At 45.6% G+C, this 19124-nt stretch overlaps 1 protein-coding gene across 1 annotated transcript in view; it reads right to left on the reverse strand.

The window, feature by feature from the left end:
• LOC142470750 (uncharacterized) overlaps nucleotides 1-19124 on the reverse strand; it is a 347019-nt gene that overhangs the window by 38058 nt on the left and 289837 nt on the right. Inside the window, exons 5-6 of the mRNA XM_075577441.1 lie at nucleotides 18242-18385; nucleotides 4472-4605 (exon numbers count right to left, since the gene is read on the reverse strand). Of these exons, the coding sequence (XP_075433556.1) occupies nucleotides 4472-4605; nucleotides 18242-18385 (278 nt within the window). The remainder of the gene's footprint in view (nucleotides 1-4471; nucleotides 4606-18241; nucleotides 18386-19124) is intronic.

Below are 19124 nucleotides of genomic sequence, written 5' to 3' on the forward strand. Positions count from 1 at the left end.
TGTCCAGAGTTACCCCCTCCCCGAGCGGCCAGGCAGCCTCCTTCTGCACCACTATCTCGAGTCCTTCCTGAGGAGTTCAATATGCCCCGCAATCGCTTCCCTGGCGGTGGAGCTCGCGTGCCCCCGCCAGAGGAGACCGCTTCACTTCCTGAGAGTCGCCTCTCTCCCGACGTCATCTTGCCGTCTGCCGGGTCTGTTAGCCGCGCCTCTCCTCCAGCTCTCGCGAGATCGGGTCCCGTGACGTCACCGGTGTGGGCGTGTTGTGCTCATTCAGCAGTGGGCTGCCAGGACGAGAGGGCTGGATCGGGGGAGGCTCCCTGGGCGGGTCCAGCCGGCAGAGCAGACCTTCCCGCCGAAACCCCTGCCGCCATTGGAGATCTCGCGCCCTTCTGTCCTCCTTCCTCATCGATAGGTAAATAGCCGCCATTTTGGGGACCCATGTGCTGTGGCCATCTGCTTAGGGCATCCATCTTCGGCAGCGGGACGACTCCAGAGCCTCGAAAGTCTTACGGTAGGGGGGATTTCTGCCTTAGCCTGTGTGTCAGGGTATGTTTAAACCTCGCAACGGGCGCCACTGCAGCTCGCGAACCTTATTCTGTCCCGCATTTACGGGCTTTTCCCGCTTCCCCCTTCCTTGCTCAGTCTCCTCTCCGGCGTGGGTGAGGGACCCTGCTTCCCTGGCGGGGAGTCCGTCCTCTTCCCCTGCTGGGCTCCCTCCGCACCATTGTCCTGTGGCCCCCGCACTCCCAGTTTTTTTAGGAAGGCTGCCCCTTCTGAGGGGTGCTTGAGCACCTGCGGTCTGCCGTTTTTGATGGCTACTAGGGCGAATGGAAATGCCCATCGATATCGCACCTCGCTGTCCCTTAGGGCCTTGGTAATATGCCCTACCGCTCTCCATCTGGCCAACGTTAGGGGGGACAGATCTTGGAAGATCAAGAGGGTAATCCCCTCGAAGGTAATGTGCGGGGTGGCACGGGCTATTCTGCTCACCTCTTCTTTGACGGAGAAGTAGTGGAGCCGGAGGATCACGTCCCTAGGGGGATTAGAGGGCACGGGTCTGGATCGTAAGGCCCTATGGCATCTGTCCATTCTAAAGTCTGATGCCGGACTGCCTGGTAGTATAGAGGCCATCCACCGGGATAGCAGAGCTTCTGGGTCCAGGATTTCTTCTGGGATCCCCCGAACTCTGAGGTTGTTTCTTCTATCCCTATTCTCCCCGTCCTCTTGTCTGGCTTCCAGCTCTGCCACTCTCTGCTCCAGCGCCTGCACCCGGGAGTTTGTCTCTTTGTGGGTATTGGAGCTAGCTTCCATGCGCTCCTCCAGTTCGTTGGTCCTTGTCCCTATTTGTACGAGGTCGTGTCTCCACCTCTCCTCTGAAGAAAGATTTAAGATCAATTAATAAGCGTGAGATTTCTTTTTTAATAACTTTTGTTTGCTCTGCTGCCACTCTTGAGCCCTCCGCATCTTGGGCTGAATCTGAATCAGAGACCGCCGACATCTCCGCAGCCCCTGCCTTGCTTTGGCCAGTAAATTAGGCCCTGACATCTGACTTGCGTCGGGTCTTCTGTCTTGTTGCAGCCATCCTTTTTTGGGGCTTATTGGCTTGACTGGGAAGGGTTTAGACGGCTGTCGCTCTGTTTTTTTTCTTCAAAATTGCTGGTTTTGATATTGATTATTTGCTTTATTGTGCCGGCGGTTGGTGGAGCTGTGTGTCTATGCAACCATCATCAACCAGCCGCGCATGCGCATCTCAATATATATTTTTTTTAACTTAATTTTTATTACAATTTTTAGGGAGGGGGGAAATGAAGAAAATAAAAGAAGGGGGGGGAAGGGTACAAAAAATAGAGACGGGAGAAAGAACACATTCATTTAGAATTTTACCTATCAAATCATCTTATAATATTCATTCACACAGTTAATATATATAGCATTTTTTACAACAAAATTAGGTGGGTATTAATTTCTGGTTGACCAGCACCCAAAATCCAAGGTAAAAACACCTTCTGGAAATCTGCGCAGGTGTCGTTTTTAAGACTAACCAATTTTTCCATGCAGCAAATCTGCCAGATTTTATTTTTAACTTTATGGATTTAGAGAATAGTTGGTTGCTTCCATACTGCCGCTAGTTCACGTCTTGCGGCTGAAGATATGTGACACAGTAATTTATTCTCATGTCTCGTGAGGAGGTAATATGGTTTGTTTAATAGAAATAACCAGGGATCCATTGGTAGGTCCAAACCGAAAATATTTTAGTTTTTGATTCATATGAGGAGGAGGGCTAACAAAGTACTCATACAGGTTAGATATCAGTCCAGATGTGTTTCTATCTGCTAGACAAAGTGACTCAAATCTAGTTAGCAATTCGGGGAGTCAGATTTTGTTATAGAAGGCCTTCAATTGAAGGTATTGAAGGAACTGATTGTTTGGGATAGCCTTTTCTTTGTGGAAATATTCGAAGGGTCTGGGAAGTCCCTCTGAGCCTACATCTTTTAATCTTGTGACACCTGCTGTTTTCCAGTCTTTAAACCTATTACGACCCATTCCTGGACCAAATTCTGGGTTGTCATATAGTGGAATCAAAAGAGAATTATGTGTTGTAAGGAGGTGTCGAATCGCAACAGAGTCCCATAATTTGAGTGAGTGGGCTATAATTTGGCTGGATTTGAATATTTCTGGTCTCTTTCTCACTGGGGACCACAGAAGATTACTTAATTCAACTGGGGCAATTAAATCCGTTTCCAAAGATACCCAGCGTCTGTGGACTGGGTTAGAGTTGGCTTGTCCGGGCTGCCTTGTAATAGGAAATAAGGCATGGTGGACCCAGCCCTCCTGTCTTGTTTGGTATATTTAACATTTTCTTACCAATTCTTGGTGTTTTATTTTTCCAGATAAATTTGTTTATAATAGACTGTAGTGTCTTAAATTCCTCTAATACCAATGGGATGGGAAGAGTTTGGAAAAGATACAGGAGTCGGGGCAATATATTCATTTTTATACTATGTATTCTGCCTATCCATGATATAGCGTGGCCGGACCACATCCGAATATCAGATTTGAGAGCTATCAGGACCTTTGAGTAATTCTCCCTATAGAGAGTACTATAGTCTTTTGTGATAAATATCCCTAGGTATTTGATCGCCTTCGGTTGCCACTTAAAATCAAAGTTTAGAGCAATCAATTTAACTTGATCTTTAGGCAGATTTATATTTAGTGCCTCAGACTTGTTACTATTAATTTTGAAACCTGAGATATCCTTAAAACAAGACAGAGTGGAGTATAAATTTGGAAGTGAAGTTTGAGGTTTGGTTATTGTAAGGATCACATGATCTGCATAAAGTGCGATTTTGTATATCTGACTTTTCACCTGAACTCCTGCTACATTGGGGTTTTTTCTTATGTATGCAGCTAGAGGCTCCATACAGAGGGCGAATAGCAGCGGAGATAAGGGACATCCCTGCCTTGTTCCATTCTTTATAGGAAAAGTCTCAGAGGAGAAACCTTGGGAGTATATTTTTGCCGATGGTGTAGTGTACAAAGACTCGATGGCTCTAAGGAAAGAGCCTTCCATTCCAAATGCCTGCAATGTCTTTGACATGTATTTCCAGTCGATTCGGTCAAATGCCTTTTCGGCGTCAAGGCTCAGGACCATCGATGGTATTTTATTTTTGTCACTAATGCCACCAACTCAATAATGCATCTGGTATTGTCCGCAGCTTGTCTTCTAGGGATAAAACCCACCTGATCCGGATGAACCAGTGATGGGAGGACTTTATTTAATCTATTAGCTAATATTTTGGAGAATATTTTTAAGTCAGAGTTTATTAAAGAATTCCACACAACATTTAAATAAAATGTGGGAGAGTGCGAGGCCTCTGAATGTCTCCTTCCCTTCTGGCAACGCATCGTCATGACAACGCCAAATGCTGCTGCCGATGCACGAAGGAAAGGTACGGTGGGGGCATGAGCTGGGGGCAGCAGGGGGCGGGAGAGAAGGCATTGGGGCACAAAGAAAAAAGTTTGGGCACCCCTGGCATAGCCAATCAATTATATAGATTGGCGACTGATGAAGGGTCAGCAGAACAACTATGTCATATATATTGATGCATTAAGAAATGTATGCATGCCACCGACTTACATTTGTTGTTTATGCCAATCATGCAAATCATGACTGACAATACAGTATTTATAATGCTTAGAAGTGGTCATGCTTGTACTTTAATATTGTAAATCCTTTACTAGTGCCCCACAGACATCCATCTGTGTGTCTGTTTTACAATAAAACCTTGTATTGCGATGCTTTGTACATCGTTCCCTACATGTTTGAAGTTTAAATATTGTGTAAAATTGAAAGAATAGCATAAACTTTGACAATCAGAGACATGCCTGTGAGTGGTTTTGTGTTTTTTTGTTAATACAATCGCATTTCAAAATTTCTGTTGCTATATTTAGTTTATGTATCCTCACTTACCGATACAGAGGATGGGCCTGGCTCACTTGAAGATTCCAAGTCTGGTGGTATTATTGGAAAGTGCAGTAATGATGCCGCATGAGCTTGAGGCATGGCTTGTATCCAGGACACAAACTGATCTTCATCAATGGCACCTATGAAACATAAGCCGAAGGCACACTGAGATGCAATATGATTTAATCAATAAAACCCCACAATTGGGCTATTCAGACACAATGTTAAAATACATATGTATATATTAGTAGGAGGTTGCATTATGCATGCTTTCCAGTATGTGATGCGTTAACTCCACTAGTTAGACAGGCCACAGGTGATCCTAATTAAGTGAGCTCATCTGCTTTATAAAGGGGAAGAGGAAATGCCTCCGGGGCAGCAGTCTATCTCAGACACTGAGAGAGGACAGAGCAGAGCTGACAGACAGACAGACAGACCCAGGCTGCTCAGACTTACGCTGTCCTGAATGGAATAAAGCTCCCAGGTAAGGAGCCAAGTGGTATCACCAAAGATTGTTGGTCTGGTCTATTTTAGCTAACCAGCGTGTAGATAGGCTTAACCTTGTTTACTTAGCTTCCCAACGGGAGAGGCTTTTGTTTTTTATGTTTTTGTTTCACTTAAAGAGACAGAGCAACCATTGTTTTGTTATGTTTATGGACAAATAAAACCACCAGCAGATTATTTCACTAGAAGAACTGTGTTGCCTCCTCACTAACCACGGTCATCCTGCCACAATACATAAGCGTAAACATAAATAAACTTACAATTATCCTGGGTGGGGAGTGACACCGGAGAAGTCTGGATGTCAGCCAGGTGAAAAGATGGCGCATGTCCGGACCCGTAATACTCCACCGAGCTGAAATATCCTTCCCACTGCCAGCATCTCCCTCCACAAATGAGTGCTCACGTTGCAACCTCTCCTGACCTCTACGCATTTCGCACAATATGCTTCATGTGAGCTCCTTATTGGGGGATTACTTTTCTATTGGAGATCATGGAGTTCCCCTAAGCAGGCGGCAGCAAGAGTGGCAATACCTATCTACCCCCTTTTGAGACAGCACAACGCAGAAAACCATTATCTGTCACCATATGTTTTCTTCAATTCGAAACATCAGTAATGGCCCAATTTCTACTGCTTCTACTTATTATAACTACACCCGTCACTCCCCCTCCCGAATTATACCTAAAACCACTAATTGAGCCACCTATGCTGAATCTGGGATATCCTGAAAACCTGGCATGTTAGTGGCACTTGAGGACAAGGGTTCACCATCCCTGATCTAAGTACTAGATACAGTAGCACACAACTTTTCCACAGTTCTTTATTTAGCACAAATGTACTGTACAGTAGCAACACATATTTAACAAATCACAAATCATGGGCACTGATTTGGTAATGATTAGGCACCACCTGCTCAGTTTCAAGACTCTAAAGCAGGCCTGCATAATACGCGGGCCGCGGGCCGCATGCGGCTTGCCTGCACTCACTGTGCGGCCCGCGGCGGCTTCCTGCTCTCCCCCTCCCTCCCGAGTCCACTCTCCCGTGCCCCCCGCGAGCCTGATGTCACCATCCCCTGCGAGCCCACTGTCACATCCCCCGCAAGCCCGCTGTCACTATCCCCCGCGAGCCTGCTGTCACCCTCCCCCGCGAGCCCGCTCTCCCCCTCGCAGGGTAGCAGCGTGCTCTAGCATTGAGGCACTTCCTGCATGCTGCTTGCTAGAGCGTGTGTGCCCTCCAACCTGCTCTGCCACTGCCTCCTTGATGTGAGGTGCTGGGGGGTTAAAGTGAGGTGCTGGGGGGCTTGATGTGTGGTGCAGGGGGAGTTAATGTGAGGTGCTGGGGGGTTAATGTGAGGTGCTGGGGGCTTGATGTGTGGTGCAGGGGGAGTTGATGTGAGGTGCAGTGGGGAGAGTGATGTGAGGTGCATGGGGGGGGAGAATGATGGGAGGTGCAGGGGGAATAATGATATGAGGGTTAGGGGGGAGAGCAGAGCAGAGGGGGAGAAAGCAGACTAGCTCATTTGAGAGAAAGGCTGGGGCTGCTATGACAACTCACTGAAATGTCTAAGGGAGCCACAAAATGTTGCAATAATGTTGCATTTCTGATACAGCAAGCTGCTGGGACAGGGGAAATAACGCTGTGTCTATCACACGGGCACTGTGTGTGTGCACAGGGCAAAACACATGCAGCTGGGAATGAGAAACTGATGGGCAGAACTGCAAGGAGGGGGAGGGGGTGAAACAGAAATGTAGTTCTTGTTCCATGACACTCCCCGTCTAGTATCTGGAGATACCACTATATTCTTGATATATGTGGAACATATGTGCAATATAACATAACAGTGCAAAGTTCATGTCCACATAACGAGGTGATACCGGCCGGTACCACTGGTGTTGAAATCCCTTGGCAAAGGTTTTTAGCAAAGGATGTTGGGTGGATGAACCGGTCCAGGTTAGCTGGGTTCACCGCAATGTCTTTCTGTGAAAGTCTCTGGCACTGTTTCCTTTCAACTTCGTGAGAGAACAGTCCCTTTGACTCTGTAGTTTTCTCTACAGAGTGCATCACCTCATGGATGTGCCAGTCATGGTAGTTTGTCACCCTATCACCTGGCGTTTGGCGGAAGGAGATGGCCTTTGGCTCCTTGCAGAAGCGGATAAACGCCCCTGGAAGACTGGTTGTCAAGTCTGGTCCAGTGAGTAGTGCCTCGTTGGGAGAGGCTTCTTGGTGCTGAGTATTGGAGCTGAACATTACCCAGATATGGCTGGGTTTCTGACGTTGGTGAACACCAGATGATGGGAGGTGCCAGCATTTTTTACCTACCTTCAGTGAAGGCGCTGGCTCTGCGTGTCCGCTAAGGAATCTCTTCCGCGTGAAGACCACAATTTGATTCTTGGTCTCCGGCTCCCTTTGTGGGTAGCAGCGGAGCGAAGTGAGCCTAGAGATGGCAAGTTCTCTATTGTTCGGGAGGCGTCTTCTTGGTGAACGGAATGGTAGCGGGTTCACTCAACTGCCCGGTCCGTCTTTGACGAGCTTCTTGACTGTTAACCTCGGGAATCCTCTATCTTCCCTCTATGGTGTTTGCTTGTTGTCGTCCCTTGTTGTCTGGAACGCTGTGCACCGTAGGTCATTGGTGCATTTCTCTTGCACGAGAACGTCTCCACGTAATTTGGTGAAACGCTTTTGTGTCTCTTTGTTGACTGCCCTCAGGAGGTTGTTCTCTCCTTGGACATGACGAAAAACACTCTCTTTTGCCCTTGTAAATCCCTTTGTGAAATGTCTTTGCGACTGTCTCTTTTTTGACGTGTGAGAGGACAGTCTTTTTAACACTGTGGCTTCACCTGTAGGGCGCAATCTTTTGCGGCTATGCCAGCCGTGACAGCTGGGTCCTGGAACCATTAACACAGAGTCCACCAGCTCCGCCTGATGCCTAAGGAGGGAGGCCGGTCCAGCGGATAAACTACAACCCAACCATCCGTGACCACCAAGTCTCATGAAGGGATCAATCTTTACAATGATAGGGAGGTCTGGACACCGATCTCTGCTGAGAGCCTCGTCTTCTGTCTAATGTCGGCTCATCGCCAAAAGAGGGGAACTTCAGAGGACATCGCACACGGGACCCACCCCACTCCTTGTCTCCAGTATCCAAGTCACCTGAGAGGTATCCACGTCAACCTCCTCAGAGAGAGCCCTCTCCGTGTTCTACTTGCGGAGAACAGGGTCACCGGCATATACAGTGCCCACAGATGGATTGTTCCTTTAGCAGGACCGTCGCCTCAGCCTTCTCCAGAGAAAACTGCGAACCCTGGCTGCTTCCAGTACTGATTGGGGGTAAATATGTCCAGGCCCTTGTGGATTTGGGTTTTGGGAAAACCTTTGGTTTTAAGGAACTTTTACCACCTGAAGTGCTTTCCTATGACTCCCCTCTCTCTCTGATACAAGAGAAAACTGGTAAACTGTTCCCCTTCTCTGCTGATCTATTCCCCAGTAGACATAGGGTTCCAAAATATCAGTAGCAATGACGCTGTGATAAACAGGACTGGTTACAAAAATCTGGGACTCAATGTGACAAGACAAAGATACCTAAAACACAGGTAATAACTGGGATGGCCAGAAGGAGGGAGAGACAGAGCTTGGAGAGTTACCAGAACTGTCTTTCCGTGATTTTCAGCAGAGGGAGGACATTGTCCTTTCCAGACAGTATGAGAAGGTGGTAAACATTGATGACAATTTATTGAAGGCACGAGAGGTAATGGCGTTCCCTCATTTTGAATTGTCAAATGATATTCTGTAATGGGTGAATAAGCATAAACAAACAGGGGAGGTCGCCAGACAAATCTTGGTCCCTGAGGTGTTTATTAAAGCTGTATTCATCCTAGCCCACACTATCCTGTGGGGTGGTCACCTCGGCAGAGACAAAACCATGGACCGTATTTCGTACCAGTTTTATTAGCCACGGATATATAATGATGTTGCAAAATTATGTGCGGCATGTCCTGAATGCCGGCTAACCAGTCAGAAGGGCCAAAAAAAAAGTCCCTTTGGTTTCTCTACCCTTGGTGTCAGTTCCCTTTGAGAGGATTGGGGTAGACTTGGTAGGACCTCTAAAACCCTCTGCAAAGGGACACATGTTTATTCTGGTAATTTGGGTAAGAATGCAATTATTTTATTTGCAGGAGTCCGGGGACCAGAGCTACCGGTAGTACCTTGATTCTACCCGGCGAGCAGGCATGATTTGCCTGTATGCGAGTAGAATTATACCGGGGCTGCCCGTGCCCCATGTATTAAAAAGATGTTTTATATATACTCTTCTCAGTGTTCATCAATGATCTTCCCACAGCTTGTCAGGAAGCCTCAATACACATGTATGCAGATGACACAATCCTACATGCACACAGCCATAGCCTCTCTGACCTTCAACACATACTTCAGTCTGACTTTTTGAGACTCGAAAACTGGATTTCCCAAAACAAACTGTTTTTAAACACTGACAAGACTGTAACAATGGTATTTGGGACCAAGACTACATTTTTAAAACTTCCAGTGACTGAGCTCCAGATTAGAACCAACGCTAACACCACCCTAACCCCTGTCACTAGTTTTAAATACCTGGACATATGGTTTGACTCCCACTTAACATTGGGGATGCACATTGATACCCTGACAACCAAGACCTATGCCAAACTTGGGGTACTTTACAGGAACAAATCCTCCTTAAGTCTCTTGGTCAGAAAGCGTATCGCACAGCAGATGCTAATGCCAATTATTGACTATGGAGACATAGTATATGGCACGGCACCTCAAACCCACCTTAGCAAACTTGACACCCTCTACAATTCAATTTGTCGTTTTGTTCTCCAATGCAACTATAACACATATCACTACGAAATGCTCAAAAAACTAGATTGGTCATCACTCGAGTCTAGGCGCAAAGTTCACCTTTCCTGTCTTTCCTTCAAATTCTTTATGGGCAAGCTACCCAGCTATCTGAACAAGCTCCTCACCCCTACCACATGCAGCACCTATCATCTGAGATCAGGCTCCAAAAGACTGTTCATGGTCCCAATGCTCAACAAAGTATCCGGACGTTCCTCTTTCTCTTACCGTGCACCCCAAAACTGTAACATCCACGACCAGTTTATGTTCTTTCAAATCTAAGGCTGTCACACATTTTAATCTGGTCTGTAACTGTTTCATACGCCCATAATATATATTAACTTTAACTGTGCATGCAATGTCTTGTATATAATGTATACCCTGTTCATTTATGTAACTGTATTTGTAACCATGTATTATTTGTGTTAACTCTGTGCCCAGGACATACTTGAAAACGAGAGGTAACTCTCAATGTATTACTTCCTGGTAAAATATTTTATAAATAAATAAATACATTTGTTTGATACATTATTATAAGGCTCTATGCAGTCTGACTGGGCATCCCGTTAAGATGCCAGCAAGTCTCCATAGAGTCCGTAGTTCAAAGGGGAGAGGATGTCCAGAGGTGTGAAAACGTTTGGTGAGCGAGGGAAGGGCGAATGTTCAGATCTTGACTACAAAGAGCACCCCATGGGGGACACCTTTTCTAGTTTCCAGACTTGGTGGAGCCGGCCCCCCAGGTGGCAATTAGTTAGCCATAGAGTCTGCTCTCCATTTGGCTAAAATCAAATTTCATGCTCACCCAGCTTTTTGAGCCTGCTGGGCACATCGGCTCCTCTGACGTCAGCCGGGGACGAGCCCCTCTTTCTATTGGCTGACAGGGAGGAATTCCCACGCCCCAAATGGCTGTTCCTTCCCCCTCCATTCTGGGGATAGCCCAGCGGAGTGCATGTAAGGTGCTGACCGAGAGAGGGAGCCTGGCCATCCAAGCCAACCAATGATTTGAGTCGATGAAGCCAAGACAGGCTTTTCAAAGTTGCTCTGTTCGAGATAGAAGAGCAACCAGCTTCGTTTTAAAGCCTGAAAAGTCTGCCTCGCAGAGCCTAAGTCCCGTCTTTTGGCGCCAAATTTGTCAGAATCAAACGTAGCGGTCGCGGCTAGGAATTGAAGCCGAAAAGAGGACCAGGAGAACCGGGTGTATATCCCGGTCAGGGTAAGCTCATCCAAGCGGGCACCCTGTACCTAGGAAAGCCTAGATTTTTCCCCCAGACCCGCAGCAAGTGTATTTTTAACTGTTCCTTGTGTATTTCTTCTTGTTGTATGTGGGCTTACCAAAATAAACGCAATTGATTTTTACTATCTTGTTCTGCCTAATGAATGATTACTGTAATATATAAATGGTGTAAAAAGTACCTGGTCTCCCGTGACAAGGGTATTTCAACTTGGGGACCAGGTCATGTTACTATTACCTACTGTAGTTGTGAGAGCAAACTCCTAGCAAAATGGCAGGGCCTATTTGAAGTACTCCACCGCACGGGTGACGTGGACTACGAAATCTCTCAACAAAGGTCTAGAAAGGGTAAAAAAATAATGTACTGTGTAAACTTACTGAAAGGTGCAGAAATCTCTGTTCATCTACCCAGTGGAAGAGTGTAACGCTTGCGCTGCCCACGAGCAAGACAGGACCCCGGTACTGAGGTGGGAAAGTAGTAAATCACACACCCACAGCAGCGGAAGCGTGTCTGGCAGGCTGATTGTCAAACGTAGCCGGTCTGGGTTGGAGAGAGTGGGTTAGTTAATACTTGCCAGGGTCTTGGAATGGAGAGATCAGAATAGTCAAGTCCATTAGCCGTGGTCTGGGGTTGGAGAGGTCAGAATCGTGGAGGTCCGTATTGCCGTGGTCTGGGTTGGAGTGATCCACAGAGTCGAGGGTAAGCCGGAGTCAGTATCCAGAGAGGTTCCAAGGTCAAGCCGGGTCGGTACACGAAGAGTTAACTGTAAGAGAACACAGGACAGGGAGCAAGGCACAACGGATGCAGGAACTCAAGGCTACAACAAAGCAGGAGTGAATGAGCAAGGCATATATAGCAGACAGGATCCAATGAGGCAGGGGGCAGAATGGAGGCGTGGCCTACGCGGAGACACGGATTGGCTACAGAAGACAAGTGGGCTGGGGGAATACTTGCCACGCATCTGGGGAGGGGTGCACACCATCATGTGTGCGTGCCGCGCAAGAGAAGCACGGCGCGTCCGAGGGGCAGAGCCAAGCTCTGTGGCACTCTAGAAGAGCTGCGCGTGCACGCACACGCTCTGTAGACAGAGCGGGGGTGCGCGCATGCGCTGGAGTCAGGGCGGAGGTCTGGGATAACGCAGGTAAGGAGGAAACATGTCGCAAAGGACATATTCCCCGATGCCTTACAAAGAGGAAACAGATCTGGGTCCTCAGCCCCACACAGAGGAACACCTGTGGGGACAATCAAATCCCAATGGGAATCCAGTTAACTTCTGAAGAGAAAGGGGACTCATGGGTATTTAACACATTCAGGGATGTTTTTTCTGAGCTACCAGGACAGACAAATTTAGTTTCACATGTGATAGAAACAGTCCTTACAGGTTGCCTGTAAGCCGTAAGGCTCTGGTGGAGAAGGAGGTACAAGAAATGCTAAACTTGGACATGATTGAGGAATCATGCAGTGAATGGTGTAGTCCAATAGTCATGGTCCCAAACCAGATGGGAAGGTAAGATTTTGTGTGGACCTCCGAAAGGTAAATGCAGTATTCAGGTTTCATGTGTACCCCATTCCAAGGGTGGACAAATTGATTGTCATCCTTGGTACGTCGGAGTATATATCCACGCTTGACCTCACAAAAGGATATTGGCAAATACCTTTCAAGTCTAAGTGCAAAACAGCCTTTGCCTTTCCGATGGGTTTATACCAGTTTGTGAAGATGCCATTTTGTCTGCATGGAGCCCCCAGCCACTTTCCAGAGACTTATGGATAAGGAAGAAGGGGGACTGAGAAGAGCTCTACTACCACTGAAAATGAAAGTAATTAACCTAACCAATCTAAAAACAAATATAATAGGCGGTGCACATAGGAGAGATTAAGACTAATAACCGAAATGAAAATACATAAGTCCAAAAGACGGAAACTGCAGAAACTCCAAAACGGGGCACTCAAGTTAGGTACAAAATGGACAAAACAGTATTAAAAGCAATTAAAAATGTTTTTTAATTGCTTTTAATACTGTTTTGTCCATTTACTTATGGATAAGGTGCTGAGACCTCATAGAAATTATGCTGCAGCATACTTGGACGACATTGTCATCTACAGTAAACACTGGCGGGCCCATATAAACAAGCTAAAAGCTGTACTCATGTCTCTAAGGGAGGCAGGACTCACCACCAACCCTAAGAAACGTGCCTTAGGTAAGGCCGAAACAAAATACTTAGGTTATGTGGTTGGAGGGGTAAAAGTCCATTGACCAGTAATGCCCTGAAAGAAGTTCCGACCCCCCGTGTGACGGTATAGGGTAGCCAGGCTATACAATAAAGGTTAAGCCCATTTGGTTATCCTTGAAAACCGTGGGTTCCTGGCAGCTACATAGCACCATAAGCCAGGGGCCATGTAATGTAACATACAAAAGTTAAAGTGACCCCTGCTTTTCAACTTTTCCTGTTCCCTTTGTCCCAGAGTCCTCAAACTTCAGGAGTGTACGTCCTGGGTGGGATATTTGGGTAGAAATGCAGTTATTTTGTTTGCAGGAGTTCGGGGGCCAAAGTTACCGGTAGTCTCCTAATTCTCCCCGGCGTGCAGGCATGTTTTGCTGGTACGCGGGTTGAATTACACCGAGGCTACCCAGTGTCTCCCAGACACCTGGTTTTCGTGTCCAGATATCCCAGACCCATTTCCCTCACAGGTATGGGTCTCTCCAACTTATACTATGTATTTGTAAGGGTCCGTCATCCGCGCCCCTCCCAGCGCGCTCTCTACTCACGTACACACACGATCGGGTATCCTGCCTCTGCTGCCTCCTGCAGCACATCTCACGAACCAACCATTGCCAGAGTACCTCCAAGGGGCATGTGCGGATCTCACTCTGCTTCTAATGCCACCTCCGCAGCGTGCACCTGCTATGCGTGGCGCACACGCGCAAAGTCTATCTTGTTCGCTACACAATAGGATTCACCTGTTCGTCTCCAGCAGCCAACCACAGCCAAGCATACTAGGGAGTATGCTTATTCTTCATTGGTCTGGTCTCCCTATATATGCTCAGCCTGCTCTCTGGCATATTGGCTGAGCATAACCTTGTGTATGTGCGCTGTGTTCACTGCAGTTCTGCCTGGTGTCTGTGACTTGCCTGTTTTGTCCAGTGTTGCCTGACCTTGCTTGCTTTTGAATTCCATACTGCTCCACTCCTGACCCGGCTTACCAATGACGATCCGTACCTCTCCGCTCCTGACCCGGCTTACCCACGATGATCCGCACCTCTCCAATCCTGACCTCAGCAAATATCATTGACCATCCTGACTTCTCCTACCCCGACCCGGCTACCTCGACCAATCTACACTCCAGACACGCCCACGCAGCTGTGGGTTGGTGTTTACCAAATCCCCACCTCGACCTCGCGGTCACGCCTTGTTTGTGGTGAGCACTCCATTACAGTATGTTCAGCCCTACAAACATGGACCCTGCTGAGGTGGGGTGATTCTTGAGCATGCATGCCAGCATGTTCTCGAGGGTTGAGAGATATTTTGAGCAGAACGACGAACACATGGACCTATTACAGGAGACTCTCCAGTCTCTCTCAGTTCAGGTGCAAGCTCCTCCTCCTGATCCTGCCCCTCTGGCTCCTGCTGCCACCATGCCTATGACCCTGACTTCTGAATCCTGACTTCCGACACCCAATCGTTACGCTGCTGATCCCCATGGATGCCGAGGGTTTTTAAATCAATGCTTTATTCAGTTCGAAATTATGCCTTCTCGTTTTCCTTCTCAAAGATTCAAGGTGGCGTATATAATTTCGCTTGCAGAGTCTTTGACACACCTGGTTGCAAGGTAATTGCTGCTTCCTCTCTTTTTCACATTTCCCAGGGAATTCGTCCCGTCGCTAGATACGCTCTTGAGTTCCGTACTATCGCTGCGAAGACCGGATGGAATAATGAGGCATTATCAGCTGCCTTTTGGAAAGGTCTCTCTGAGACATTAAAGGATGAACTGACGGCACAAGAGTGCCCTACCGACCTTGAGAAGCTTATCGCTATTTGCATCCGCGTGGATCAACGTTTGTAGGAGAGGAGGTCCGAAAGATCCCGCCATCGCCTGCTCACGCTGAGAGTCTCTTCTCTCCAGGTCAGCATTCCGGAATCCTTGCACCCCAATACCCCTGAACCCATGCAATTAGGTGGTAATAAGTTGTCTGCCACAGAGAAACAACGCCGACGCAATGCTGAACTCTGTACTGTGGCAATTCCGGTGATCTGGTACTTCAGTGTCCCCACAAGTCGGGAAACTCCAACTCCCAATGAGGACCAGGGGATCACATTGGGAACACTTTCTTTATCCCCTATCACAGAGAAACCACCTACCAGGATCTTCCTTCTCGTACGCTCATCGGCAAGGGCTTCCACGTTTCTGCACTGGCCTTTGTGGATTCTGGGTAGGGATGTAATTTTGTCGATCAAGGTTTCGCCGAAAGGAATAATATTCCCCTCGTTCGCAAGGAATGCCAGATGGGATTGGAAGCCATTGATGGTCGCCCTATTCAACCAGCATTTATCTCCTTACAAACCATTCCCTTTCACCTTCTTACTGGTAAAGCTCATACAGAAGAGATCCAGTTGGACGCTATCCACACCCCTTTGGTGGATGTGATTCTTGGCCTCCCATGGCTGCAACGTCACAATCCACGCATCGATTGGTTTGGCAAGGAACCTGTCCTGTGGAGTTCCCCCTGTTCTAAGAACTGTACGGTGTCTGTGGGGTCGCTGCTCCCAAGGAAGAGACGGTAGAATTGCCTGAAGTCAACACCGAATTTTGCGACGTATTTGATAAGGCCAGATCTGAGGTTTTACCCCTACATCGTCCTTTTTACTGTCCTATTGATTTGCTCCCTAGCTCGCTTTCTCTCCCCGAGACCAAAGCTATGAATCCGTATGTCCATGAAAACTTACAGAGGGGTTTCATTCGAAAATCTTCATCTCCAGCCGGGGTTGGATTCTTCTTTGTGAAGAAAAAGGACGGATCTCTAGGACCCTGTATTAACTACAGACCCCTTAAAAAAATCACTATTGAAAATCGCTATCCCTTACCATTGATTCCTGAACACTTCGATCGCCTCCAAGGAGCCAACATCTTTACTAAATTGAATCTTCGTGGGTCCTACACTTTGGTAAGGATTCGCCAAGGCGACAAATGGGAAACCGCTTTCAATACCCGTGACGGCCACTATGAATACCTCATCATGCCCTTCTGTCTCTGTAATGCTCCTGCCATTTTTCAAGATTTTGTTAACTAAATTTTCAGAGATCTGCTCAATCAATTTGTGGTCATCCATCTGGATGACATTATGATCTTTTCTAAATCCTCTCAGGAACATAGCGGACATACATAAGGTTATGCTCAGCCAATGTGCCAGAGGGCAGGCTGAGCATATATAGGGAGAACAGACCAATGAAGAATAAGCAAATGTCTTTACCCCCACTTTACCGCGCTGCGAAATATGTTGGCGCTTTACAAATAAATGATTAGAACAATAATATGACATTTGCGCTGCAGAGAAATGCATGAAGTCCATCCACTTCATTATTTTATTCAATTGCAGTCCCTTACTGTATTTCCATGTGTACTAATAAGCAGTCTTTTGCCATAGGACACCTTCCAGTGCTGGAAGACACATTACAGCCCATTGACTTGAATAGGTTGGCCGATGTATTCCAACATAGGGAGGTGTCCTGGGGCAGAATACTGCTTAGTAAATATTGCCCTTACAGTCATTACCTTACATGAAAACATACACATTCAAATTAGAGTTGTTCCTAATAAAGTTCCTTAAGATGACTCCTCCAGGCCCATTCCTATCTGATCATTATCAGAATTGCCATGTGGTGAGGCTAGACCTGCCCCTCGACTGCAAGTCAAAGAAACGTGGACTAATGTAGTGGTTTGAATGCTTACAAAAATGCCAAAGTGTCTGTTATTTTCTTTTAAGGAGGCATGTCTGCTTGGTTCTTTAGTACTTTATAAGGAGAACATCTCTGTGTTACTTGCACACTATAGAACGATGAACCATTTGTTAGTGTGCTTTTGGTATTTTGTGTCAGCTAAAAGAAATGCATTTGACACATAAAAATTCAATTAACATTTGCTGTGTGAGTGCAGAAATGCATGGAATTGATTAAGCCTCCAAAATAACTATTAAGTACAAGTAGCACTAAAGCACACTCATTATCTAAATTAATCTCAGTAGCTTTTGTTAGGATAATGTATTAAAATGTCAGCATTTGGGCACTTCATCATGGTCCCAGGACATCTTTATTATTACTTTTTAGTTGTACTGTATATAGTGCCAACCAGGTTTTAAGTAGAAGTTACAATACAATGACTATACAGAGAACTACATGTACCAATAGGAATGAGAACACCAAGCATTAATATGCGCATTAGAATAAGAGATTTCCTGATTCTGATTAGAAATAGTTTTGTAGGCTAACCAACATACTTATTTCTCTTACATGATACACCCGAAGGAGAGCCATGTCAAATGTTGAAAGCTTATGAACAACGGTATTCATAAAGGACTCTGAAGATCTTCCATTACAGGGACAATTTTAAGTAGCAGGTCAAAGAAAAAATGTCAGATGAATTAATGCATATTAGCGAATTATGGGTTTTTTATTTATTTTTTTTACTAATGATGACATTGTAATTACAAACTATAAACAAAAACAACTATTTACTCGTAGAATTAAGGATTGACAGTCTAATCAACAAAAGACATAGATTGTAAAATACCTGTAAAGCTTATTTTTTTTTATTACCATGCAAAAGTCTTTTTTAAAAGGTTGATTTTTTACCCTATTAAACATGTGACTCTCATTAGTTCACATTTGCACTAAGAGAGATTTCCCAGTGTGGCAAGCGTCAAATTAGCTTCACATTTCTAATATGGTTGAATTTTTTTTAAACTTTGTTGTGATTTAGGGCCTTTTCTTTAAGCGATGAAGATGGTGAACATGGCCTTCACTATATTGATAATTTGGCTTCCTAGTAGTCACTGATAATTGGATAATTGTCACTATGCTGTTCATACTTTATAGGCTATAGCTAACACATTTATTTATTCCCTGCTTACTGAAAGTATATAATGGGGAAAGGAAGTCTTCATAAAAGTGTACACACCTTTATTGTTATTATCAATTTCAGAAAGGAGAAGATGGCAAAGGTCTACAATACATTTTGAGTCTTCATTAGGGTAAAGGCTATGAAGCAGGCTCTGTAGAGATTCCTCCGTCAGGTTACTTGAGGTTAAAGTCTGGTAGAGCCCTGCAACAGAATGATAAAATAAACATATCAGAATCAATATATCAATACACATTTTTAATGAGCATATGGGTAGCTCCGTGGATAATACTATACACCTCATATGGACTGACACTTACCGGAACACCATCCTACTGTCTCTCCCCACTTACCACTTAGATTGTAAGCTCTTCAAGGAAGGGACTTATTTTCCTATTGTTACTATTATGCCTGATGCGCTTATTCCCATTATCTGTTATATTATTATGTCACATGTTTTACTGCTGTGAAGCGCTATGTACATGGATGGTGCTATATAAATAAAAGTATACATACATACATACATACATCTTATAATTTCATACTAGATTCACTCTCCCCTTCTTTTATTGTGAGTGTTTGAATGCATGTATGTTCAAAACAGAGAAAAATATAGCTATAAACATATTGGACCCTTACTTTCAAAGCAACAGTACATGTTTATTGAAAATAATTGTAATTAGTAGGGAGCTTTGGCGGAAATCTTGATATTACTCCCACGGGTCCTATCCCTGAACCTTTATCTTGACCTGTGTGACTAATAAATAGTTTTAAAAAGTCCATAAGAGTGCGGATTCTTTGACCTTTCTGGAAATAATTACCAACCATGAAAATGTATATATTACAATGTGTAACTAAAACCATGTATACTGTACCAAAAACTTAAGATCTGCTGAGTGTAATCAAATCACAACGTAACCAACAGGAGAGGCCTTTCAGAAAG

The sequence above is a fragment of the Ascaphus truei genome, chromosome 1, assembly GCF_040206685.1.
Source record: "Ascaphus truei isolate aAscTru1 chromosome 1, aAscTru1.hap1, whole genome shotgun sequence".
Taxonomy (NCBI): Eukaryota; Metazoa; Chordata; class Amphibia; order Anura; family Ascaphidae; genus Ascaphus; species Ascaphus truei.